The 27,489-nt window shown below is 46.8% G+C and overlaps 1 protein-coding gene across 12 annotated transcripts in view; it reads right to left on the bottom strand.

The window, feature by feature from the left end:
- LOC112112062 (zinc finger MIZ domain-containing protein 1) overlaps nt 1-27,489 on the bottom strand; it is a 504,548-nt gene that overhangs the window by 160,272 nt on the left and 316,787 nt on the right. For all 12 annotated transcript variants that reach the window (XM_024207775.2, XM_024207776.2, XM_024207786.2 and 9 more), the window contains one exon: nt 20,336-20,441. In XM_024207775.2, the coding sequence (XP_024063543.1) occupies nt 20,336-20,441 (106 nt within the window). The remainder of the gene's footprint in view (nt 1-20,335; nt 20,442-27,489) is intronic.

Raw genomic sequence — 27,489 nt, forward strand, 5'->3', positions numbered from 1 at the left:
GGGGCTCGCCGCTCTCCCCCCGGCGGCCGGGGGGAGGGCGGCCAGAGCGCCGGGGGGAGGGCTGCGAGCCCTGCTGTGGCCCCGCTGTCCCCGGCGGCCGGAGCACCGCGCCGCCCCCCTCCAGGTGCCGCCCCAAGCACCAGCTTGGGTGCCTGGTGCCTGGAGCCGGCCCTGGATGTGCCAGAGAACACCCAGCCCTATATGGAGCCTGTGTTGAAAGCTGTTCCAATGGGGAGTCTACCTCCCAGCCAGAAGAGAATGCTGCCGCACTTGAGGAGCAGCTAGTCTGCTTGGTGGTACAAGTGTGACTGCACTAGAAGGACTGGCTGCTGCCCTTTGGTCAACTGAGTCTCTGCCCTTGGATGTGGTGTGGGTTCCCATATTTGCACATAAGGCTATATACTGTATCTGAAGGTAGAGTGCCCTGAATTAATTTTAACATGCATAAGTGCGGGTTAATTTATATACAAGCATATATAGAGTAATCAAAGCCTTCCTTTGAGCCGCAACTAAGAAGTACTTGCCCTCTTTTTATAGTATTATTTATGTTACTGTAGAGGTTTAACTATTGCAATGGGGAGCCACGCTTTTGCTAAGCAGCATTCCAAGGGTGTGGAATTTGCTCCACTCAGAGCATCTGCCTCAGCCAATTCTTCTGCTCTTTGGAAAATAAAGAGAGGACAGTCTCTCTCGCTCTCATCCTGGGACACTGCTAGCCCCTCCTCCCTTTGCTCACTGACGTTCCTCACCTTGGTATTTTTACTTGTGCCATGGAGGTTGTTTTTTATATATTGTGTAATGTTTTAACATAAGTGCTAGAACTAGGGGTGATGACACTCCCCCCTTGGTTGAAGTGGTTTCCATTATATACAGGGTTTACAGTTTGGTTCAATGACTCTCAGCTCCCCCACTATACAAATTGTTCCAGCACCCCCTGTATTTTAAACAACATCCCAAACAATTTAATGCCAGGGCCATATATTTAGCTCCCTCTGTAGCACTCCAGGTGACTGACGTGACCAGGGCAGGGAGAGTACGTTTTGTAACTGTACTTTTGTTGTAATGATTCTCTGGTAAGATTTTGTTCCCAAGAAAACCCCATCCTCTCCCTGCCCCCACCCCACATGCCTTCCTGCTTTGTGGTTTATACTTTGGTCAATTCACAGTTCTTGGGGTACCACTAATTATTTCAAAGAAAGACAGATACACATTTGACTGCAGTATTTAAAAAAAAAAAAAAAAAGCCAGGAGTATTCCAAAAAAAAAACCCTTTCACACAGCTGTCTGGCATTTCAAGGCCAGAAGACCTGCACAATAACACCCAGTGGGAAACGACGACTGTTACAAATTCCCAACAATTTACATCTACCAATCTCATTTTAGACCTGCAGTGAATCATTTTTCACACCGAGAATCTAGAGGCCACTACAATTCTTTGTCTTAATGAAATTGCTTCTATAGTGAGCACACTAAATAATGTGATTTGTTTTTCCTATGATGAAAAGGCCCTAATTTCCAAAGCAAGTAAGATGAATATGATTTGGGTCCAGCCAGGCAATTGTAGAGGAGATCATCATACAAAACCCAACCACTCTGTTCTCAGAAGTTCAATATTATTTCCTGGGGACCAGTCTTGTTCAGATTTGAATGTTTAAATGACTCCAAAGTAAAGTAAGAAATAAATAAAATTGACTATTAAAAATATTTTAATATATGAGGCACTGCAAGAGCCTGCATTAGAGGTTTTCAGGGCTCAGAGTGATCAGCTGGAATTCAAGGTATTGGTTTCCATTTGTAAAGCCCTAAGTGGTTTGGGAAATGATTATGTGCTTAACTTCTCTTTCCTTGTGTGAAAATGCCACATTGGGATCAGCAGAGATGCACAAGCTGGTGTCTCCTTGGTTTAACCAGGACAGGGGGCATTGGCAAGCATTTTCCATGAAAGCACTTAAACTTTGGAACTTCCTTTCTCCAAACCTGGGATCTGAGTGCCGGGATTGATCAGCCTCTCAGTTTCCATTTCATCTGGGGAGGGAATGGGTTGATGGGCTAATGAGACTTCTGTGTGGGGTTTGATTTCAGAGGGGTTTATGGCAGCTTCATGAATTTGTTCATGCTTAACATTACTGTATGGAGTAAAGTATAACATTTTGTAAAGTGCTGAGAGTGTGAGGCTGGTGCTCTAGAATCCACATACAGACATGACTCAGCTTTAGCAAAGGGAAGCAATGGCTCTTCATACGCCTGCCTAATTGTTGCAAACTGAGAAATGAACTAATAATAATATTTAACATTAAAGAACACTTTTACCCCATCTACAAAACATGTTACAAGCCTTAAACAATTCATCCTCACAATGCCCCTGTGTAGATATGTAGGTAATAATCATCCTCACTTTACATATGGGGTCAAAAGTCTTGTCTAAGGCAGCTCAGCCACACTTCAGCTTCAGTTTCTCTCTCTCTCTCTCTCTCACACACACACACTCTCTCTCTCGCCATTGAGGTCAGATTCAGAACAACCAGCAGTTGGAGAGTGTTGGTTAAAAGCAGGGGTTTGATTCAGGCCCCATTTCTAGTTTTAGGTCCCTACGTTTTTGATTGATCCAATCTTCATTTCTTTTCTTTATGAGTTATTAAAAACTGAAGTAACATGGAAGAAAAACAATGTATATAAAGAGAACAATCAAAATTTTCAAAGATGGACAAATTTACTCCACTGAGTTTCATAGAAAACATACATTTATACACTGTAGGGAACAATCTTGCACCAATGAGGGGAATATATGTTTTAAAAGTTCTCTTCATATCTACTCTTCTTTTACTCTAGGACATTACTTCTATTACTCTAGGACATTGCTCCTTGACTTCCACTTCCATATGATGTCAGAAAGATATGGTTTAAAAATGAACATAATTTATTAGACTGGATCTGCTTGATTCTTTGATTATTCTTATTTGATGTTTAAAATTATGTTTTATCACACAGTACTTAATCTAAATTCTTCGTTACAGGTCTATTATATCTGGAAAGAATTAATAAGAATGAAAGGAGAAGTAATAGTAAAAACTATTCAAGAAAATAATACCTCTCTGCATGGAAATTAACCTAATTCATAATACTTCTCTGAAAATAAGCATTGTCTACTAACTTTTATACTGGGGCATACTAGTTTCCTTTGCAAGGGGTTAAGAGCAAGAACATTCTTTAAGGCTAAGTGACACAGGAATACAAGAATTAAGAAATGGATTTGGGATTTTGACCAGCAGAAACTCAGTTGCATATATTGACTGCAATTGTTATCTTGGGATAGAATGAGCTAATTTGCTCATCCAATTCATGCTCCTGCTAGCACTGCACATCAGTGGCAAAAAGCTATCAATCCCAGTGGAAGCGGCTTATCCTACTGTCCAGGTGGCTGGGCACTGGAATGACCCAAATGTGTACATCTGGATGAAGCACAGCTGGAAAAGGATAACATGCCAGAATGTATTACAGCAACTTGTGATGGGCAAATGCCACTATAAAGAATTTGCTTACTTCTCTCCTCCATATGCATATATGCATTCCCCTATCTTCCACCTCTTTTCCTTTCAGGTTTCTGTTGGACAGTTAGGTCACCAATTTCTTCACTTTCGAAGTGCTTTACAAGCATTGGGCCACGGTTTAAGTTTGTCTTTACCTCCAAAAAAAACCCGGTTACCTACCTTCTGTCACTGTTGTTCTTCGAGATGTGTTGTTCACGTCCATTACACATTAGGTGTGCGCGCGTCGCGTGCACGGACGTCGGAAACTTTTCCCCTCAGCGGCTCCCGTCGGGCCGGCAGGGTCCCCCCTCCCGCCAGAGCGGCGCCCCGCTCTAGCGTATATATATCCCTGCGGGCCCGACCCTCTCTCGGTTCCTTCTTGCCGGTGACTCCGACAGAAGGGAAGGAGGGTGGGAAGTGTAATGGACGTGAACAACACATCTCGAAGAACAACAGTTACAGAAGGTAGGTAACCATTTTTTCTTCTTCTAGTGATTGTTCACGTCCATTACACATTAGGTGACTCACAAGCTTACCATTGGAGGAGGTAGGAGTCAAGGAACAATTGACTGAAGCACAGCCCTGCCGACCACCGCGTCCTCTCTGGTCTGATGATGGATTGCGTAATGGGCTGTGAACGTATGTACCGATGACCAGGTCGCCGCTTTACAGATTTCCTGGAGTGGAACCTGCGCCAAGATAGCCACCGAGGACGCTTGGGCCCTAGTCGAGTGAGCACTGATCTCCAGGGCTGGTACGTTGGCGAGCTCATAGCATGTGCGTGTGCAAAGCACAATCCATGCTGACAAGCGTTGCGCCGAGATAGGCTGGCCTTTTATTCTCTCCGCAATGGCAGTGAACAGTTGCGTCGACTTGCGGAATGGCCTAGTCCGTTCCAGATAGAATGCCAAGGCTCTACGGACATCGAGGGTATGCAGGCTGCGGTGGCTTGGGTCCGTATGGGGCTTAGGGAAGAACACCGGTAAACAAATGTCCTGCCCCATATGAAATTGCGTGACCACTTTCGGAAGGAATTTGGGGTGCGGCCTCAGTTGCACCTTATCCTTATAGAAAACTGTATAAGGGGGTTCCGAAGTGAGGGCTCTCAATTCCGATACCCTCCTAGCCGATGTGATGGCCACTAGAAACACTACCTTCCATGAGAGGTGCATGAGGGAGCAAGAGGCTAGGGGTTCAAAGGGCGGCCCCATGAGTTTAGTTAGGACCAAGTTAAGATTCCATGCAGGGACCGGCGGGCACGAGTAGGGAAAGACCCTCTCCAGCCCCTTGAGGAATCGGACTACTGTGGGGTTGGAGAACACCGAAACCCCCAACTCTCCGGTGTGGAATGCCGATATGGCGGCCAGATACACTTTAATTGAGGCGGGGGCGAGCCCTTGATGCTTGAGGTGCAGCAAGTAGTCCAGTACTGATGGGACGGAGGCCTGCAGAGGCTGTATGTGATGAGGCTCACACCAGTGGGAGAAGCTCTTCCATTTGGCAAGGTAGGTTGCCCTTGTGGAGGGCTTCCTACTACCAAGAAGAATTTGCTGGACCTGGTGGGAGCACCTGCGCTCCGTATCGTTTAGCCAGAGAGATACCACGTCGTGAGATGTAGCGACGGTAGGTTCGGGTGGAGTAGGCAACCCCGGTCCGGCGTGATGAGGTCGCGATGGAGGGAGAGGGCGATCGGGGCGGTCACGGACAGTTCCAGCAGGGTCGTGAACCAATGTTGGCATGGCCACGCCGGTGCGATGAGGATGACTGTCGCCTTGTCCCTGCGGGTCTTGAGCAGGACCCTGTGGATGAGCGGGAATGGTGGGAAGGCATACCTCAGGCTCCCGTCCCACGGAATCGCGAAGGCATCTGCCAATGAGCCTGGGCTGAGGTTCTGGAATGAACAAAACTGAGGGCATTGGCTGTTGTCCTTGGTGGCGAAGAGATCCACCTGGGGAAACCCCCCCCTCCCCCCGGAAGATTGAATGTAGGACGTCCTCTCTCAGAGTCCATTCGTGCATGTGGTAGGACCTGCTGCGGCGGTCCGCTAACCCGTTTTGGACCCCTGGAAGATATGCAGCCAGTAGGTGGACTGAATGGGCTATACAGAAGTCCCATAGGAGGAGCGCCTCGTGACAGAGGGGAGAGGATCGGGACCCGCCCTGCTTGTTTATGTAGAACATGGCGGTAGTGTTGTCTGTCAGAACTGACACGCTGTAGCCTTCTATGGTAGCGTGAAAGGTCTGGCAGGCAAGGCGAACTGCTCTTAACTCCTTCAGATTGATGTGAAGCAACTTTTCCTCCTTGGACCATAAGCCCTGGGTCCGCAGGTCCCCAAGGTGTGCCCCCCAGCCAGGTCTAACGCATCTGCTACTAACGTCAGAGTGGGTTGCGGGGTGGCGAAAGGGACCCCTTCGCAAACCTGCTGCTGATCAAGCCACCAGCGCAGGGAGTTCGACACCCGAGCTGGGATTGTCACTACTAGGTCTAAGGGGTCTCTGTTGGGGCGATACGTTTGGGCCAGCCACAACTGTAACGGTCTGAGTCTTAGGCGGGCATGTCTGACTACATGTGTGCAAGCCGCCATGTGCCCCAAGAGTTGCATACAGCATCTGGCCGTGGTCGTGGGGAATTGTTGGATGGAGCTTACGACCCTTTGAATGGCCAGGAACCGTGACACTGGAAGACTTGCCCGTGCCGCCACCGAGTCCAGAACTGCTCCTATGAAATCCAGTCTCTGCGTGGGGATCAGTGAGGACTTGGGTACATTGACCAATAGACCGAGCTTGCGGAACACCTGTAACGCCAGTGCCACGTGGGAGCGGACTTCATCCTCTGACCTGCCCGCAAGGAGCCAGTCGTCCAAGTACGGGTATACCCGCATCTTTCTTTTTCGAAGAAAGGCTGCCACCACAGACATGCATTTCGTGAACACTTGTGGGGCCGTTGCTAGGCCGAAGGGCAAGACCGTAAATTGGAATTGGTGTTGGTTGATGGTGAAGCGCAGAAACCGCCGGTGGGCCGGGCGGATGGCGATGTGAAAGTACGCATCTTTCATATCGAGGGCAGCATACCAATCCCCCGGATCCAGGGATGGGATAATAGCGCCAAGGGAGACCATACGAAAACGTGCCTTGACCAAAAATTTGTTTAGTTTGCGTAGGTCCAAAATGGGACGGAGGCCCCCTTTTGCTTTGGGAATGAGGAAATATCTGGAGTAAAACCCTTTCCCTCTTAGGTCCGGAGGGACCTCTTCCACTGCTCCTACTTTGAGGAGGGCCCGCACCTCCTGCATAAGGAGTTGCTCGTGAGAGGGGTCCCTGAAGAGGGACGGGGATGGGGAGTGGAAGGGAGGGGGCGAGGAGAACTGAAGGGTGTATCCCGCCTCCACCGTGCAAAGGACCCAGCGGTCCGATGTTATACGGGACCAAGCACGGGACAGGCGGTCCCTGAAACATATAGGAGGATCTGGTATAAGGGTCAGTACGCTGTCCTCGAACGCAGCTTCAAAGCCCTTGCTTATTTCCCAGCTGCGGCTTGCCTTGGCCGTGGCTTTGGCCCTGGTTAGGCGTGTTGTTACGTCTACGCCTGTTATCCCTACCCCTTCTGCGGTACGGTTCCTGTCTAGGACGAGGGTGATATTGCCTCTGCGGTGGTTGGGGCTTAAAGGGTTTCCTCTGTGTCACTGGGGTGTGCATTCCCAACGACTTGAGGGTTGCTCGAGAGTCTTTGAGGCTATGCAATCGGGCATCCGTCTGGTCTGAGAACAAGCCTGACCCTTCGAACGGGAGGTCTTGCAAGGTGTTTTGTACCTCTGGGGGAAGGCCGGAAGCCTGTAGCCATGCCGAGCGCCTCATCGACACTCCTGACGTGATTGTCCTGGCCACTGCGTCCACGGAGTCAAGGGAGGCCTGCAAAGAGGTTTTGGCTACTGCCTTCCCCTCGTCCACCAGGGCAGCGAACTCTGATTGTGAACCCTGGGGCAGGGAGTCCTTAAACTTGGAGACTGATGCCCAAGAATTGAAATTGTGTCTGTTCAGAATCGCTTGTTGGTTAGCGATCCTCGACTGGAGGCCCCCGGACGAGTAGACCTTCCTCCCAAATAAGTCCAAGCGCTTTGCCTCCTTGGCCTTGGGGGCCGGGGCTTGCTGGCCATGCCGCTCTCTTTCGTTGACCGCAGAGACAACCAGCGAACAGGGTGCTGGGTGAGAAAAGAGGAAGTCGAACCCCTTGGAGGGGGCGAAGTACTTCCTCTCTACGCCTTTCGCAGTTGGTGTGCTGGAGGCCAGTGTTTGCCACCCTGTCTTATAGTTCGACTGTACTGTTTTTATGAGCGGGAGTGCAATCCTGGAGGGGCCTTCCGGGCTTAGGATGTCAACCATGGGGTCCTCCTGCTCTACAGTCTCCTCCGCCTGCAACCCCAGATTGAGGGCTACCCAGCGGAGCAGATCCTGGTGTGCCCGATGGTCAATCGGGGGAGGGCCGGACACTGTCGTGCCTGCCACGGCTTCATCTGGTGAGGAGGAAGAGGTTAGGGCCTTCTGTGCGTCCTCCTCTTCCAGCAACTCCTCACCTACTGGGCGCTCCTCTGGGGTCTGTCCTATAGTGTGGGCCTGAGACGGTGCCGGGCTCAGTGCCGAGTTGGCTCTTTCTCGCTCCGGTGGTCTGGAGACCGTGGCCTCCTTGCGCGAGGAGGGGTGCCCCTGCGGGGAGCGGGACCGGTGTCTCAAGGGGCCAGATCTTGAGGTCCTGGACGCGGGGCCTTGCTGGTGGTAGGCCCAAGGGGTCCAGAATGGCCATTGTCCTGGCTGGCTCCACTGTGGGTGCCAAGCGGCTTCGTGTTCTCTACCTGCCGGTGCCCTGTGGGCAAATCTGCCGGACTGGCCTGAGTCTGCCTCCGAAACCACAGACGGTGACCTGGATGGCCACGGTGGTGCCGTGGGACGGTGCCGGTCTGGGGTCGGAGAGTAGTACCTCCGTGACCGGGACCGGGAGTAACGTCTTGCCGACCTGGACCTGGAGCGGTACCGATGACCTCGGGACCGGGAACGACTGCGAGTGGACGGTCTCGGGGATCGCCTGGCTGACACGTCCCGGTGCCTACTCGAGTAGGGCTGCTGGGTCGGTGCCGGGCGCTTGTTGGGGCCCAATGGCTGTGCGGCCCTCTGCGCCGAGGGTAGCTGGGAGTCCACCGAGGCGGAGCTCAACCGGGAACAGCGCCGAGATGGTGACCGTGATGGACGCACCATTGCCGGCTTGCCTCTGGATGGCAGTCTTGGTGGATTATCTTTGGCTTGGAGGGGGCCCACAGCGGACAATTCGATGAGGTCCTTTGCTGCCTCAAACGTGTCCGGGGTGGAGGGCTGTTCCACAAGCTCCTCCAGCCTTTCCTCCTCACTCGATGCGCCTACCCCGGGGCTCAACGGGCCTCTCAGCGCCAGAGCCACTGGCACCGGGATCTGTTCTGGGGTCACCACTCCCTTAGGCGCATTCGAGGTCTTCGCGGGCGCTGCCCTCTTATGTGGGGAGCGTCCTCGGACCTTGGGTTGGCCCTTCGATTTTGCCGGCGAAGATGACCGGTGCCGGGGGCGGTCTTGCTGTGTCGGTGCCGTCGGCTTATGGTGTCCCGCCGGTGCCGGATCACGAACCGACACCGGGGCACTCCGCACCGAAGTTGACGGTGCCGCGGCCTGATGCGTCGAAGTGGAGGGCTGTAATGCAGCCTCCATGAGCAGCTGCTTAAGGCAAAAGTCCCCCTCTTTCTTAGTCCTGGGCTTGAAGGCCTTACAGATCTTGCAGCGCTCTTTTTGGTGCGCTTCCCCCAGGCAACGGAGGCACAAGTCGTGGGGATCGCTTATCGGCATAGGCTTGCGGCACGTGGCACAAGCCTTGAAGCCTTGGGCGTGCGGCATGCCCCGCCGCCCAGGGCCGGTGTTGGGATCGACCAAACACCTAACACAAAGGAGCTTAACTACTACTAAAGAACTGATAACTGCTAAGAAGAACACTAACTATTAACGCTAAGGGACACTCTCAAGCGAGAGACAGAGTTGTTCCAACGCCGTCACGGACGGTAAGAAGGAACTGAGGGAGGGTCGGGCCCGCAGGGATATATATACGCTAGAGCGGGGCGCCGCTCTGGGGGGAAATGCCGGCCTGATGGGAGCTGCTGAGGGAAAAAGTTTCCGACGTCCGTGCACGCGACACGCGCACACCTAATGTGTAATGGATGTGAACAATCACTCGAAGAAGAACCCAAGGACAGCATCACTGAAGTAGAGGTTCCACTGAGGGAAGGATACAGTGATAAAGAGGGGCTGAAATCTTTCCACAACCACTGTCAGCTCCAGCCTAGCCCCGAAGTGGATTGTGCTCATTGGGAAATGAATGACAGGATGAGCTAATTCACTGTATCCCTTCCATAGTCTATGCTGATAGGGTGCCCACGGAGCACAGACACAAGCTACAGTCTCCCCCTAGGTAGCATTAACACTGGCTGCTCTCCTACATGGTGAATCACCCTGGTGTGCAGGGGGCCAGGCTGCGCAGGGATGTGGAATTGGTGAATCTAGCCCATTAATCTAAACTAAGTATCAGGGAGGTAGCCGTATTAATCTGGATCTGTAAAAAGCGACAAAGAGTCCTGTGGCAATTTATAGACCAACAGAAGTATTGGAGCATAAGCTTTCGTGGGTGAATACCCACTTCGTCAGACGCATGTGGTAGAAATTTCCGGAGGCAGGTATAAATATGCAGGCAGGAATCAGTCTAGAGATAACGAGGTTAGTTCAATCAGGAAGGATGAGGCCCTCTTCTAGCAGTTGAGGTATGAACACCAAGGGAGGAGAAACTGCTTTTGTAGTTGGCTAGCCATTCACAGTCTCTGTTTAATCCTGAGCTGATGGAGTCAAATTTGCAAATGAACTGAAGTTCAGCAGTTTCTCTTTGGAGTCTGGTCCTGAAGTTTTTTTGCTACAGGATGGCTACCTTTAAATCTGCTATTGTGTGTCCAGGGAGGTTGAAGTGTTCTCCTACAGGTTTTTGTATACTGCCATTCCTAATATCTGACTACAAAACTAAGTAGTTAGGCATGAATTACCTGCTTCTGTGTGGAAGCAACTATAAATCGTTGAGAAGGAGATTCGTACATTTAATAGAGCTATATTTCTTGGATCTGTACTCCAGCATAGAATTATTATTATTTGAATTCTAGCAGTGCCTAGGGGTCCCACCTGTGATCAGGGCCCCTCTGTGCTAAGCACCGCACAAATACAGATTTAGAAGCAGTCCCTGCCCCAAAGGCCTCTCAATTTCAACAGACCAGGTAGGCCATGGGTGAGAGAAAGGCAAGGCTGCCCAGAGGATTCAGGGGGCCTGGGGCAAAGCAATTTCGGGGGCTCCTTCCATAAAAAAACGTTGCAATACTCTAGTAACATGCATTTGGAAATGTAAAACATAACCAGTGAAATACATTCAAAAATTAATTTTTAATAATTTGAAAATACACGAAATACATTATTTAAAAACATTAAATGCTTTAATGGTATGTATACTTTTGCAATTACATAATGGGCTGTCGCTGGGTGATGGTGATGGTTGGTGCCAATGGGCTGTCGCTGCCTGGGGGTGGCGCTACTGTTGCCCAGGGCTGAGTGGGGAGCTGGGCTCTGGGTCAGGGGGTGCCCGGCTCAGAGGGGCTGGGCTCAGAGCTGGGGGTCAGGGCTGTGGGGGGGAATGGGGCCAGGGGGGTGCCCGGCTCAGAGGGGCTGGGCTCGGAGCTGGGGGTCAGGGCTGGGGGGATGCCTGGCTCAGAGGGGCTTACCATGCCGCTTACCCCCGCCTCCCCCCTCTCCCAGAGCCTCAGCGAGCCACGTCCAGAAGCTCCTGCCGTTCGACCCGCCGGAGCTCACAGCCCCGCCCCCTTACCACGCGGCTCCGAGCGGGTGGACCTCAGGCCCCGCCCGAGCCACGCTGCTGCAGCGCTGTCCAGGGCCGCTCCTGGACGTGGCATGCTGAGGCGCCAGGGGATGGGGAAAGGCGGAGGTGGGGGGGAGCCGCCGACATTCTCGTGGGGGCCCCTGCGAGGCCCAGGGCAAATTGCCCCACTTGTTCCCCCCCTGGGCGGCCCTGGAGAAAGGGGACATTTTAATCCTTAATTCACAGACGGAGAGCTGAGGCACAGAGAGATTGACTGACTTGCCATGGGGCACACAGTGAGTGTGTGGCAGAGCTGGGAACTGAACCCAGTCCAGTGTCATATATACAAGACAAACTCAAAAAGTGAGACCTAAAAGCAAATACCACCCTTACTTAACCACCCATGATCAATGTTCTCTTTTAGGATACTGTATATCTAGATTAGAATCCATATGTTTGCTGGAAGCGTAGTGAAGAGCCAAGAGTTCTCTGACTAGATAACCTGTGTTAAAATACAACTCGCCCTGTCCACGCTAATGTTTTAAGTCACATTAGCTAACACACTGAACAAGAAAAAGACCTTTTAGCCTACTCAAGACAAACCCTTTGGCTCCAGCATCATGTCAAGGCTATGTCTTAAAACTGCGACTTGCCAATTCACTTAACTGCAATACAAATTGGTTATCCCAGGGTCCTTTGTACTGATAACTTTGGTATCTGACCCACTAAAAGCACAGCTTAATTACTCTTATGATAAGCCATTATGGTCTTAAAAGGATACCCCAAAACCAAACAAATCTTAATATACAAAACCCTAATGACATGAAGCTTCATACTTTATTTAATAAAGTCCATAATTAAGAAGATTTAGTAGTGTTATTGTTTAACTGCAATACTAAAGAAAACCAAACAGAGCCAATTGTGGTTGAAAACAAGCCAATCACAGCACTCTATCAAAGAGAAAGGGTTGCTATCTCTGCTATCAAATGTCTAACACTTAGCCGCCCATCCAGGCTGTCACAGGATTCATTTGCTGCAGTTTCTCAGTGACTGCTGAGGTACTTTCTCTGCACAATACTGCCCTCAGGCCTCTCTCAGTGCAGAGATATCGAACACTGTCTTTTTCTGACAAAGCTCCTGTATGATCTCATCCTGTCGTCCCCTTGTCTGGCCCCAGCTTGGCCTACTGACAAAAGCAAAAGCTACTCTGGGAGCAAGGAAAAGTTCAGCAGCTTGTTAAAGTATTTATGAATTTTTTTTTAGCAAATTAACAACTTCCTGACTTACCAATAAATAAATCAATAAAAAATAAAACCCACCATGATCTGTGAACTCCATTTTACTTGCATAATAGGCCTTAAAATAAAATGTATTATACAACTGAAAATGCTGGATTGGAAGGGCAAAATCAGCAAAGCTCATGCTCCAAAGAGCCTTCATTTAAATTCTGGAACCTTTAGGGGTCCCAATCAGCACTATGCTACGAGGAGAATTCAGGCAGCACTGAGGGAGGAGGCATTAAGAAGAGAGAAAAGACAGGCAAACACAAAGGCACACAGGTAGCCCTAGTTCAGAAGCAAATGAGCATGTAGCTAACCTGCTGGGCCATTCCCTATAGGTGTCAACAAGTCAATGGAACTTACCCTGATGTTTTGGGAGCAGCTGTCATGAAAAGACTTATAAATCTATTTTTTAAAGCTGTGTCATCTGTCTTCAGGGTGGGTGTGACGTTGTGCAGTCTATATGGTTTTATAAAAACTTGATAATAAGTCAATATAATGTAACTGGGATAGTTTTAGAAAAATATGGTAATAAGTTAATATAACGTAACTGGGATATGCTTCATGCAAAAGGTCTCTTGTAAGGTATTATTACAAAGCTTATAATCTACTGAGTATGATCATCTGATTTGTATAAATGCACCACTCTTGTATCTAAAACTAGAAATATAAAATGCAACTCTGAGGGCCTACTGTAATTATGTAAAGTGTGGGCCATTAATGATGGTTTGGAATCTTGATGACTCCCATTAACAAGGACCATTATCCGCAGATGGCTGTGTTTACCTGTGAGTCTTCCTGTATATGTGTGTGCTGGCAAGTGAGTAATGAAGTCTTGCAGTGACATGTGATCATGTCACCTGAACTGGAATCCATCTTTAACCTGGTGCTTTTCCAGTGAGGGGGGGTGGAAACCCAGAGGGACAAAGGGTTCCCGCCTTATGCAAAAGATATATAAAGGGGTGGAAGGGAACAGAGGGAGAGAGGAGCCATCATGAAGAATCCCCTAGCTATCACCTGAGCTGCAACAAGAATTGTGCCCAGGCCTGGAAGGTGTCCAGTCTGAGAAAAAATTTACTGAAGCATCTCTGAGGGTGAGATTATCTGTATTCAGTTTGATTAGGCATAGATTTGCGCATTTTATTTTATTTTGCTTGGTGACTTACTTTGTTCTGTCTGTTACTACTTGGAACCACTTAAATCTTATTTTCTATATTTAATAAAATCACTTTTTATTTAGTAATTTACTCAGAGTATGTATTAATACCTGGGGGAGCAAACAACTGTGCTATATATCTCTCTACCAGTGTTATAGAGGGCGAACAATTTCTGGGTTTGCCCTGCATAAGCTTTATGCAGGGTAAAACGGATTTATTTGGGTTTAGACCCCATTGGGAGTTGGGCATCTGAGTGCTAAAGACAAGCACACTTCTGTGAGCTGTTTTCAGGTAAACTTGCAGCTTTGGGGCAAGTAAGTCAGACTCTGGGTCTGTGTTGAAGCAGACGGGAGTGTCTGGCTCAGCAAGACAGGGTGCTGGAGTCCTGAGCTGGCAGGGAAAACAGGAGCAGGGGTAGTCTTGGTACATTGGGTGGCAACTCCCAAGGGGGTTTCTGTGATCCAACCCGTCACAGTGGGAAATGCTGCATTTGACCTGCTACAGAGGCAGTGGCCCAGACACAGCAGCGTGGGCTTTAAGAGTAAATGGAGGTGCAGCCATTATGACAGGTTAAATGCCAAGAAACAGAGGCAAGAGGCACAAGTCATTAAATCACTATTACTACTGAAAAACCACACAATAACTTTTTAATACTTTTCACGCCACACGGGTCTCCCTAGGCACCCTCCAGAACAATTCACATTAACCACTTGGATAATTAAGGATTAGCTAAGTAAAATAAATAAGGACTTACAAGGAGCACTTCAAACCCAGTCTCAGCAACTCAGAGCAAGAATGGAAGGAAACTGATGCTCTGAAGAGCTGACAACTCCACGCCCAAAGGGCTTAGGCCAAAAAATGGGAAAAGAAGCTACACAAGTACACTACGTAGGAGCTGTGCCAGTACTGGATGAACTTTAGAAGGGTTTGGGGTAGATATTTTCCCCAACAATAACCTAACAGGCTTTGTTTTCACTAGGAAAAAACATGTATTCTCACCTTACGGCAGCTAACATGTGGCAACGAACATGGAAGTACAATCCTAGTGAAGACAAGGCCGTTTTTCTACTAACATGTGTTAGCAGATCAAGATAAACCCTAGGCTCCCACAGTCTTCAACCTGACTGCTAAACACATGTGAAAACTACAAACTGCCTTCTCTTCACTAGGACTTTACCTCCTTTTAGTGGCAATGCATTAGCTAAGGCAATGTAAGAACTCACCTTTTAAAGACGCAGCCCCAAAGGTTCATTGGGTGTCCTTTCCACCACACCCAATGAACCATCTTCCTTCATCTCTGTCCTTCCCCCTGCCGCTTCCTCCTCCCTATCATTTCAGAAACGCCACCAGGTCTGGAGACCTCTACATGCTGCTCATATCATTACTCTGGCAATGACTGGACCCTCCAGAGCGCACACCACATATGCACAGTGCTCTGGGGCACAAGTCGATGTGGGGGTCTAAAATCCAGTGGGCAGCAATTCAGGGCTTAGCAGAGAAACCTAAGGGCTGATTTGCCCCAAATTAAAATGTTAGGGGGGTTAGTAGTGGGAGGAAAGACATACTGGCTGCAGGGCTTAGAGAGGAGAGGAGGTGGTGAATGACACTGATCTGGATCAATCCAAGCTTCCAGAAAACTTGGGAAATGATTGACATTTGAAGCCACTTGTTACTTGGCACAAAGTCGTTTGTTCATCCCTACAGTATATACAACTCAATGAGTAGTTTAGCAATTGATTTTATTTTAGTATGCCATTTACCAGCCCCTCTCCTCAAAAAAAGAAAAATATAATAGTTCTAAGAAAATGGGATAGATATTTACAGTTGGCACTCTCAGTTTTTGAATGCATATTGTCTTATTGCCAATGTAACAACAATCTCTCTCTTTTTTAGGGTGGGGTTGGGCATGGGGGAAACAGAACTTTATAAAGCACATTTAATGTTTGTGAAAAGTAGCAGAATGAATTTTCTCTTCATCCACAGAAAAGCTGCAGCACTAACAGCAATGGTGCTGGCTCCTCAAAGTCCCTCAAGCATATTGTGGAGGGTCTCAGTACAAGTTCCAACTCTGGCCTTAATTGTGATCTTGATGCTAGTGTAAATTGTTATACACTTCTTCTACAAGAGTGAGGGACTTGTGTATTGCAAGAAGTCTTGTATTGTGGTACACAAAAAGGCCCATTTATACATTGGGGTGATATCCTGGTCCCACTGAAGCCAATGGGAACTTTCTTTTCACATTAGGAATGAAAGATAATAGCCAGGTCTTGTGGGACACAACGTTCTTGCAGTGTGTCTGATGGGCTAATCCAACTGTTCAGTTGCCTGCACAATACAAACCACTCCACTGCTTTGTCCCAACATTTGCTCTCTTGTCTTTACTTCACAAACTCCTGTGGATCCTCAGGTATTCTGCCTCTCTGATTTGCTAGTCATTCTTTGTTAAGGGGCTATCCAAGTAGAACAGGGAAACCAGACCCTTAAATAAACTAAATACAAATTCAATACAGAAAGAAGATTTGCACACCTTCCAAATCTAGTCCCACAGTTAATGCTTGCAAAGTGCTTTAGGATCGTAACATGAAAAGCATTACTGAAGGGCAAATAGTTAACAGTCGTACTTTTTCTTAAACCCAAGACTGTTAAAATATTACCCTTTGCGTTACAACAAATGGATGGATCAATTTAGATTGTTAAGAATTTGCATGTGATAAGTTTGCTCTCCAAAATTTTGCAGTGAAGTCATTTGGAGTCTCACCATACTATATGAAGTACTCAGTGTAAACTGTAAAGAAGACGCTCCTCGAAGTGGAAATACTTTCCTAACTGACAGGAAGTGCCAATACCAGCCCCTTTAACCATAACAAAGTGACTGATCCTAGTAAAGCAATTCTAACTCATGGGGGGGAAAAATACTGTTTCTACAAAGGGGAATGACATAAGGGAAAAAAGTTCAAAATCTGCATAATAATAAAAAGCAGATCTTCAGCTCTCAAGACATTGGATTGCAAATGCAAGAAAATGCCTCTGTGAAAAGGCCATTCTAGGGTACCATATTTAGTCTCTCAATTATATCCAGATTAATTCTGCTCAGTTTAAAAGTAAAAAAAGATGTTTATTCTAATTACCAGCTCTGCAAACTAAATCTGAGAACTGAAAATCAAGCTATGTCTCCCCCCCCACACACACACACCCCAAACATCATCCCAGGAACAAAGATTCTGACATTAGAATTTAGCTTACAACTTGGCCACTGATGCATGAGTCAGAATACACTCCAGCTTGATCGCCGAGATATGTATGTCCTGTATGACAATACTCTTTCACACTCACACAAAAGAGGTTTTCAGTAACGTTAGCAGGTATGATTTGGGGGATACACACGCAGCAAATATGTTGAGTAAGGGCAATTTTAACACTTTTCTAACTAGAACCTCATTTAAAAAAAGATTCAAATAAGCCATTTTAACTTATAAAAAACATGTTGGCAATAAATTACTACTAATGGGAACAATTTTCTTTTTTAAGGCAACACTTGACTTTCCTGATGATTTGTATGTAACACATATAGAAACACTAGATAGGGGATACATAACGAACCATTTAAGAATCACTGCATCTCATATTTTTGGACTTTTACACATAAAAAATGAGGGTCATATTCATTTTAGACCAAATAAGTAATCTAGAAATTATGGGCTGGAGAGGGGTTTACAAAAATTTCTGGTTACCTCTCTTTAATGAAATTTTGCTTATCTCACATTTTGCTTATCTCAAAGAGGTGGACAATATGGAAAAACAGCATTTATAGAAGTACCTTTCCTTAATAACATTAAAGTGTAACTTGTAGGAATGGACTCAAACCCTTGCACATTCCTCAAGTCCAGAGAAAGAAAATACTCCAAAAAATGATTGGATTAAAAAAAAAATCACACGGGATATACATCAGCACATATTGGGAGTAGGAAGGGGAGGGTCATTCAGATAAAGTTTTGAAGGTGTCCTATACAAAATCAACAAGCCAGGCCAGGGAAAAAGAAAATATTATTCAGAAACTACACATGCAAGAATTCTTGACATAATAACTTAAGTGAGTCATGAAGGGAGCTATAAATACTGAGGAATATAGCGTACTTAGAAAGATCCAGAGAAAATGCTGAAGGAGAAAAGGTAGTGTCAAGAAATAACTGACAGAAGATCTTAGAGGAGGTTTCATGAGGGAGTAGAATCATTGTGGCTTAACAGACCATAAAACAGTGGGGATATTTGGAATTTACTATGAACCCCCTCCTGTCAGAATGATTAGGAGTGACCATACTTTTGTAACCCGGGTCTGCCCATCTTCCAATTTCCCCACTTATTGTAGTAGCGCTCACATGTCTGCCATGTGAACATAAGCCCTTCTGGGCAAGGACTGCGTCTACTGATGTGAATTTTCACAGATTCATTAATAGATGCCCATGGTTATGCTCCTACTCTAGCAAATTTGGTAATAAAGGTGATTGTGAAAAGTTGATGTTAATGGAAAAGGAAATGCAAAGATTATTGGTGAAACACAGGTAGACAAGACAAAACACAGGCACGGGTGAAAGCAAATACTTAAGGTCATTGGAATTAAAGGATGAGGCTATGTACATGAGGAGGAAATGGTAAGCAAAGGAGGAGAGTGAGAAGATTCTTACTATCATATGTTAAGCTAAAAATTAAAGATTTTTATTCCCAAATACATAAAGATACAAGCAGCTAATGACAGAGACAGCAGTACCTTTCTGGGGTTGCAAGGGAAATGCACTGAGTGAAGACAGATATGACTAAAAAATAATTATTTGCAGCAGCTAAACACAGACATAACATTTCCCTAGAAGGAATGAAAAACTGGAGGTTGTCAAGACTACGCCAGAAAAGTGAATCAAGAAATGAAAATGTCTGAAGACTGACAACCTTCCCTCTGCCAGCACTGTGATGGGATACATGTCAAGAAAAAGTGGCAAAAGAAATGACACGGCACCTTTAGTAAGTCTATTTTAAACATATTTAGAAATAGAGGAATCTTAATGCACACAAAGGTGGACTTAAAAAGCCTCTGATAAGATTAATCAGGGAAAGAACAGATAGCTATCACTGGAGATAATTCACAAATGGGAGATCATGCCTAATACATTGGATAGAACATTTTGAGAGCCAATAAGTATTTCATGGAGGTGCTTAGAGGAGTAAAAATCATGGACAATTTATTGGACATTTAGCAAAATTAATAATCTGGTAATCATACAAAAGACAAATCTGTGAAGTCAATGAGTATGACATAAGGCATGACCCACTATTTGATAAGGAAGTGCCTTGAACACTGAAGGCAAAAGTTACCCATGAATGGAAGTTTGGCACCAATAAGAAACAGCAGTATGATCCAATCAGTTCACTATAAGAATTATTGTCTTGGAAGGAGGTGACATTTGCTAAGGTTGTGACTGTGGTGGCATGGCAGTCAATACTAAGCATGAAAGCAATACAATTAAGTATGTCCAATTCTGAAAACGTGCAGTTATCTGCTCATTTTCCTAGATTATGCGTGTTATATTGACATTCGTCACCTAAGAGAATAGGTGAAAATTAAGCACAGTAAATAAATGTAAGCAAGTGCGACAAAAAGACACAAAACAATGGATTCTTCATCTTTCCCACACAACAGTGACATGTCGAGGGTCCATTATTGCTACTTTGGTAGCAAGCTGTGGTACAATGGAGGAGAATGCATTGTTTGCCAGACTATTGGAATGGTGGTTGCATGGTATTACACAGGTTAAGAATAGGTGAGAATACTGCCAAACAGCAAGAATTACAAGAACAAGTGGTACTCTTTATACATCAGAGGGGTAGCTGTATTAGTCTGGATCTGTAAAAAGCGACAAAGAGTCCTGTGGCACCTTTTAGACTAACAGAAGTATTGAAGCATAAGCTTTCGTGGGTGAATACCCACTTCGTTAGATGCTTATGCTCCAATACTTCTGTTAGTCTATAAGGTGCCACAGGACTCTTTGTCACTTTTTATACAGACACCTATGGCCCACACAACAAAAAGTCCACACTAGATAGAGTTAGGATTGTAGGAGGAATTTGAAGGAGTGAGACAAATAGACACATTATGGAAAGGCAATGCGAGAGATTAAGAGTTCACTAAAATGGTGGGATTGGGTGTATAGTTTCTCCTTAGGTCTTTTTTTCCATCTCAGGGTTACAGAATATTAGGGACCTTGTTTCTGGAAGTAACACTATCTAGGAGGAGCACCGGGGCAGCAAGTGACACTTTTTGGAGAGAATGCAGGGGTTCCCAGCATCAGGTATCCCTGGTTCATGGCCAGCACATTCAGTGGCTATGGTGGAGCAAGATACTTGGTGATACTTGTTCAGAATCTGACCCTCAAAGAACCATTGATAAATGGAAATAGCCTTTTCCTACCAGCTGATTTTGGAGTGAATTTGTCCCTGTTGGCTGCACATACGGCCAGTAGCCTGTATCCAAGATCCAAGTCAAATCCTTGCTGTGCTGCCACTCGACTAACAACCTGTGAAGGGAAAGAGAAAGCTTCAGTGGGGGTTACTTCTGGCTCCTTTCAAAGTCACATTAACCTGCTTATTGACACAAATGGCAAACGACTGTCTGCTGTTGTGACATCCATAGCATATACAGGGGTATGAGGCATTGTTCTCCAAGAGCTTTTCAAGCAAGCACAGAAACCTGCACTTTTGCATCTGTTATCTGTTCGTTCCCCTGGAGAGGCAAAGCTTAATACAAACAAAAACAAACAGTAGAACTTTTATATACACTTAAGCATGACATGTTTTATTGTGTTTAGGAACTATCAGACCAGATCTTAAACACTGTTGTACAGACATTAACAAGCACAATGCATTGTTCTTAAGAGCACTGTCTTGATCTTCATGATTAACAAAATCCTCCCACCTCACTGCTATGCAACATGCTATGTTCTAGTCAGCTGCCACCCCAGAGGTGGCTGCACTTCAGTAGCACTGTATACTGTCTGGGAAATATCTTGGGATACCTTCTGGATAAACAGGATCTATAATAAAAGGTGCTATATAAAGTATTATCCAAACATATATCATACAAGCTGAAAGAAGAACTTAAGTAAGGTGTAGGCAGTTTTATTTATTTGTATTGCAACAGTACCAAAAGGTCCCCAGCCACAACTGAAGCTCTATTGCACCAGGTGCCATGAGAGACAATCCGTGCTCCCAGTAGCTTACAACCCAAGAAATAAAATATTCTTTTTCCTTCCTTGTCTCAGGATCAAAGCCACTTGTTAAATTAAAAGACAGTGCACATTAGTGTGCAATTATCTGTGTCTAGAACTGGCTCTCAAAAAAGCAATGGTACAGAACTGAGTTAGAAACCAAGATACACAATAACCTATAAATGGTAATAAAATGTACCATTCTGTGGTAAGTAGTCAGTTCTATCACATGAATCTTCTTATTCCAAATTGTTTTCCAGTATCTACTTTTCCTAATTAACAATAAAGAATCAGATTTCTTTATTAAGAGAGTATTACTACAGATAATGCTGCAGTTTATGGATAGATTTTTGTTGATGTTAATTTGGAAACTAAGATTTATGCAACTGCATCAGGTGGTTTCCCCTCCCATTTTCTTTAACACTTCTAATCTCAAAATTGAGCACCAGTGATCTTCATGACAAATAAATTAGATTAAATTTGGAATAATCAACACAATAATATACAGGTCTGGAACACCGCAGCTAGCCCTTTTACATCCAGTTTATCTGTGTTAGTTGCAGAGATATAAAGTAAAATTTTAGATAGGAAGAGAATTATAATTTAGGAGAAAAGGCCTGTTTATTTTTTGATAAATCATTAAACATTTTGAACTCAGTAAAATAATCTTCAGACCCCCTACATGTAACAGTACAGTTGTTAGTATTGGTGTCTTTGTTAAGATTCAAGGTCTAGAGCTTGCAAAAAGTTGATGCAGTGGGACGACTCACCTGCATAAAGTTAAGCTCATGCAAAAGTCTTCACAGGATCAGGGACCTGGAGACATTAACAAGACCCCGAGATGGCTCAAGCCCTTTTGGGGCAGAAGGCTGTCAGACTCATATTTGGAGTTGGAGGATACTCACATTTGGAAGGCTCCAGATGTTTGCACCCCCTAAACTGAGTATCACCAGAATCCAAATATTAATCTATTTGCCCATTCATACCGTCAGGTACATGTCATGAAGGAGAACTGGAAAAAGCAAACTGGAAGCTCATTTTTTAATCTTGTTAAAGGCTCCTGAGAGGGATCTCCTGTTATTATGCAAACATAATTGAAACTCATTTAGGCACCATCTACTCTAACATCACACACTAGCTAATTTAAAGTGTGGCTCACTTCATTGAGATAAGAAAGGGAACCTGCCTCCCTGCCTTTATTAAAATGCTGTTTTGACTGGCACATTATCTGCAAGCTTAATATTTTGAAACTGGATAGGAATGAAAGCAGATACATCTGCTCATCAATGAAACTAGAGTAAAGTGTGTTTACTTGCAAAATTCATTGACATTTTTACGCTTGGTTCTGTTTAAAATATGGACTTATGGACACAGATGCTGCTGGCCAAAGGCCAAGTAAGGACTTCCAACCAACGTCTTGCTAATTATGGAAAAAGTTCTCTACATTAATTCAGGAGACACACAATCACAGACCCTGACCCATGACACACAGTCTATGATTAAGGTAACTTTATTAGTCATATCAGAAAGTCAGGGTCAGTTTAAGCCTAAATACAGACAAGGCACAATCTGTTATGCTCATTAATTGCAATAATTTTTTATTTTATTTATTTAATTAATTTATTTAACTAATTATAGTAAATATTCTTCTATACATGACATGATCTTGATCTATAATAATAATAATATATTGAGATATACTTATCTCATAGAACTGGAAGGGACCTTGAAAGGTCATCGAGTCCAGCCCCCTGCTTTCATTAGCAGGACCAAGTACTGATTTTTGCCCCAGATCCCTAAGTGGCCCCCTCAAAGATTGAACTCACAACCCTGGGTTTAGCAGGCCAATGTTCAAACCATTGAGCTATCCCTCCCCCCACCAGTCATATTGACTTGTCCGGGCCCAATCCAAAAGTTATGTATAAAGTAATTTCTGTAAGTAGGAGTCTGTAAATAAGGGAAGGTGTGAAGCAATCTGAATCTATGGACATCTAAATAATAGAATTGGTCCAGAAATGCTTTTCCCCCCACATAAGAAATTTCATTAAAAAAATATTTTTTCCAACAACAATCCAGCATATGTAATCAAAAATGGACATTTCCTGTGGAAATCTCCATTTTGACAAAGTAGCCATTTTCTACTGGTTTCAGAGTAGCAGCCGTGTTAGTCTGTATCCGCAAAAATAACAGGAGTACTTGTGGCACCTTAGAGACTAAGGGTATGTCTACACTACGAGAGTAGTTCGATTTTACTTAAATCGAATATGTGGAATCGATATTGCAAAGTCGAACGTGTGTGTCCACACTAAGGACAGTAATTCGACTTTGTGAGTCCACACTAACGGGGCAAGCGTCGACATTGGAAGCGGTGCACTGTGGGCAGCTATCCCACAGTTCCCGTAGTCCCCGCTGCCCATTGGAATTCTGGGTCGAGCCCCCAATGCCTTCTGGGTAAAAAAATGTGTAGAGGGTGCTTTTGGGTAACTGTCGTCATCCGTCCGTCACTACCGACCTCCCTCCCTCCCTGAAAGCGCCGGCGGGAAATCAGTTCGCGCACTTTTCTGATCAGTGACAGCGCGGACGCCACAGCACTGCGAGCATGGATCCCACTGCAACCATCGCTGCAGTTGTGGCCGTTCTCAACACCTCACAGCTTATCATACACCTTTCCCTGAGGCAGATGCAGAGAAATCGGGCGAGGAGGCTACGGCACCGCCGTGAGAGCCTGAAGTCGGAGAGTAGCACAGAGCTGTCAGAAACCACGAGACCCAGCGCTCAGGACATCACGGTGGCAATGGGTCATGTGGATATTGTGGAACGGCGATTCTGGGCCCGGGAAACAAGCACGGACTGGTGGGACCTCATAGTGCTGCAGGTCTGGGACGAATCCCAGTGGCTGCGAAACTTTCGCATGTGAAAGGGGACTTTCCTCGAACTTTGTGAGTTGCTGTCCCCTGCCCTGAAGCGCAAGGACACCCGGATGCGAGCAGCCCTGACTGTCCAGAAGCGAGTGGCCATAGCCCTCTGGAAGCTTGCAACGCCGGACAGCTACCGGTCAGTCGCGAACCACTTTGATGTAGGCAAATCTACCGTGGGGGTTGTTGTGATGCAAGTAGCCAACGCAATCGTTAAGGTACTGCTCTCAAAGGTAGTGACCCTGGGAAACGGCCAGGTCATCATAGATGGTTTCGCCGCGATGTGATTCCCAAAATGCGGTGGGGCTATAGATGGGACTCACATCCCTATCCTGGGACCGGACCACCAGGCCAGCCAGTACATTAACAGAAAGGGCTACTTTTCAATGGTGCTGCAAGCACTGGTGGACCATAGGGGACGTTTTACCAACATCAACGTCGGATGGCCGGGCAAGGTTCATGACGCTCGCGTGTTCAGGAACTCTGGTCTGTTTAGACGGCTGCAGGAAGGTATTTACTTCCCGGACCCCAAAATAACTCTTGGGGATGTGGAGATGCCTACAGTGATCCTCGGGGACCCAGCCTACCCGCTAATGCCCTGGCTCATGAAGCCCTATACTGGCACCCTGGACACAGAAAAAGAACTGTTCAACTACCGTCTGAGCAAGTGCAGAATGGTGGTGGAGTGCATCTGGGAGGCTTTGAAAGCAAGGTTCCAGACTGAGCAGGGTAACCAGTGACTGTTAAGTTTGTGGACACAGAAGCTGAACCTCCAGTTACATACCCCCTTCACCCCCTTCCCAAAAAATAAAATCAGTTCTATTTTGTCAATGAACACCGTTGTCTTTATTACTGTTTTCGCGGGAATGTTTTAAACCGTGGACGCAGACTGTGGCGGGGGGCGGGTTTAGTGTTCTGATGCAAATGATGCTTCTAAACTCCAGGAATGACAGGCTCCGCAGTGGTGCACTGGTTATTTCAACGGAGCCTGCCATCACTCCTGGGCGGAACTGCGTGTATGTGTCAGCTATGTGAGTTTCTGCCTGGGGGAGGAGGGTTACAGATCCCCTGCTGCGTGGCTCTGTGATCCAGGATAAGGACTGCAGCATAAGATCTGTAACTGCCCTCCCCCGCCACAAAGTCACAGAGCAACCCCCCCCCCAGGAGATGAAAACCACCTCCCAGACTGACCAGGGTCACTAGTGACTGCACTGTGTATGTGTCCTGATGCTGGACCTGCCCCCGCCTCTGTACTCTGCTAAAGGTGACTGTCCTGTCCAATTACCAATCCCCTTCCCCCCCTCCAGACAGACTCTCCCTCAAAAGAACCTGAGTGAAACAGTAATGAACAGAAACATATTTTTTATTAACAACCAGACAGGAAACTGGGGGGTGAAAGTTGGACGGGGGCTTGGGTGAGGCGGGCAGGAAAGGACTTTTCAAATTTTGGGGAATGACAGCCTTCTGGTGCTTGAGCAGTCTGCAGGGGTGGAGTGAGAGTTTTCACGGACTCTGCCACCCCTCCTTCTTTGGACTTTGGGAGAGGGGGGTATGGGACTTGGTGGCGGGGGACTGCGGTTCCCGATAGACTGCAGCGGGGCTCTGTCCTCCTGCCTCCGTTCCTGCAGAACATCAACAAGGCGCCGGAGCGTGTCCGTTTGCTCCCTCAGAAGTCCAAGCAGCGTTTGAGTCGCCTGCTGGTCTTCCTGCCCGCCACCTCTCCTCACGTTCCATGTGTGTCCGGTGCATTTGTGACAAATTCTCCCTCCACTGGTTCTGCTGTGCTGCCTGGGCTCAGGAGCAGCCCATTAGTTCTGAGAACATGTCCTCTCGCGTCTTCTTCTTTCTCCGCCTAATGTGCGCTAGCCTCTGGGAGTGTGATGCCAAGCTGGGTTGGGAGACAGTTGCAGATGTGGCTGTGGGAATGAGGAAAAGGCAGTGAATTCCTCCGAAAGATAAATGTGGTTGTGAATCAAGAACATATTTTTTCTCTGTGAACAAGACCATGAACCACACCTATCACATGCGCACTCAGGACAAGGTCGAATTTTCGAACCTCGCCTTCAGTGCCTGGGCTTTTGCACTGCCGATCTGGGAAGTGGGGCAGGACACGGTACTCTCTGTAGCAGGCAAACATGGTAAGCCGTAGACTTGTGGCTGCTTAAAACTGTAGGAGTACCACTGGCCTCCTTTCACATTGAAAGCACTGCCAGTCTGTGCTGCCAGCAATCGGCCAAGCAGGAACTCTGGCCCTGTCCCACCCCCTCGCGGATGAGCCAGGGAAAGATCCCTGTATGCTGCCCCTCTCCCGCCCCCACCGCGTGGCTGTAAACCAGCGGTCACAGTTCTGTAAAGGAACTTGTTGCAAGCAGTCCCAATACTAACAGTCCCCTACCTAATTCAAAGCAGGTCATCATGAGCGACATAACTCTCATGAGGATCCCGGACACCGAGATCCAACGGATGCTTCGAGAAAGCCTGCAGAGACCGGGGCCCTTTGCCGCCATGCTATGCAAGGCAATGATACCGGAGTACCTGCTTGTCTCCTGGCGCGGGAACGTCTCCTACTTCGGAGGACCAAGTAAAGCCGCTCTCCCCAGGAACCTGATGAACAGGCTATCCCATTACCTGCAGCAGAGCTTTGTGGAGATGTCCGTGGAGGACTACTGCTCTATCCCCGGACATATAGACAGGATTCTAATATAGCTGCAGTAGCAGGCACTAAAGAGTGGAGCAGCTTGGGCAGCACAATCATGCACAACCGGACACTGTTTGATTTTTTTTTAAATAGTTGTTACTGATTACTTAAGCGCCCAGGGGGAAGAAATCATGATTCACAGATTGTTCTTAGTATTAATATTCAAGTTTTGTAAAAAATAAAGGTTAATATGTTTAAAGCACTTACCGCTTGATCCTTCGCCTGAATCTGTGTCCAGGTTACATGCTGGGGAGGGTTGGTAGGGGATCTCTGTAAGGGTGATGAAGAGCTCCTGGCTGTCGGGGAAATCAGCGGTGCCAGCGCTGTCGACTGCCTCGTCCTCCTCATCTCCTTCCTCATCTTCCCCGTACGCTAACATGTCCGAGGAACCGGCCGTGGACAATATCCCATCCTCAGAGTCCACGGTCAGTGGTGGGGTAGTGGTGGCGGCCGCAGCAAGGATGGAATGCAGTGCCTCGTAGAAACGGGATCTGTGGGGCTGGGATCCGGAGCGTCCGTTTGCCTCTTTGGTCTTCTTGTAGCCTTGTCTCAGCTCCTTGATTTTCACGCGGCACTGCGTTGCATCCCGGCTGTAGCCTCTCTCTGCCATGGCTTTGGAGATCTTCTCGTAGATCTTAGCATTCCTTCTTTTGGAGCGCAGCTCTGAAAGCACGGACTCATCGCCCCACACTGCGATGAGATCCAAGACTTCCCGATCAGTCCATGCTGGGGCCCTCTTTCTATT

The sequence above is a fragment of the Terrapene carolina genome, unplaced genomic scaffold, assembly GCF_002925995.2.
Source record: "Terrapene carolina triunguis isolate 2854851 unplaced genomic scaffold, T_m_triunguis-2.0 Scaffold148, whole genome shotgun sequence".
Taxonomy (NCBI): Eukaryota; Metazoa; Chordata; order Testudines; family Emydidae; genus Terrapene; species Terrapene triunguis.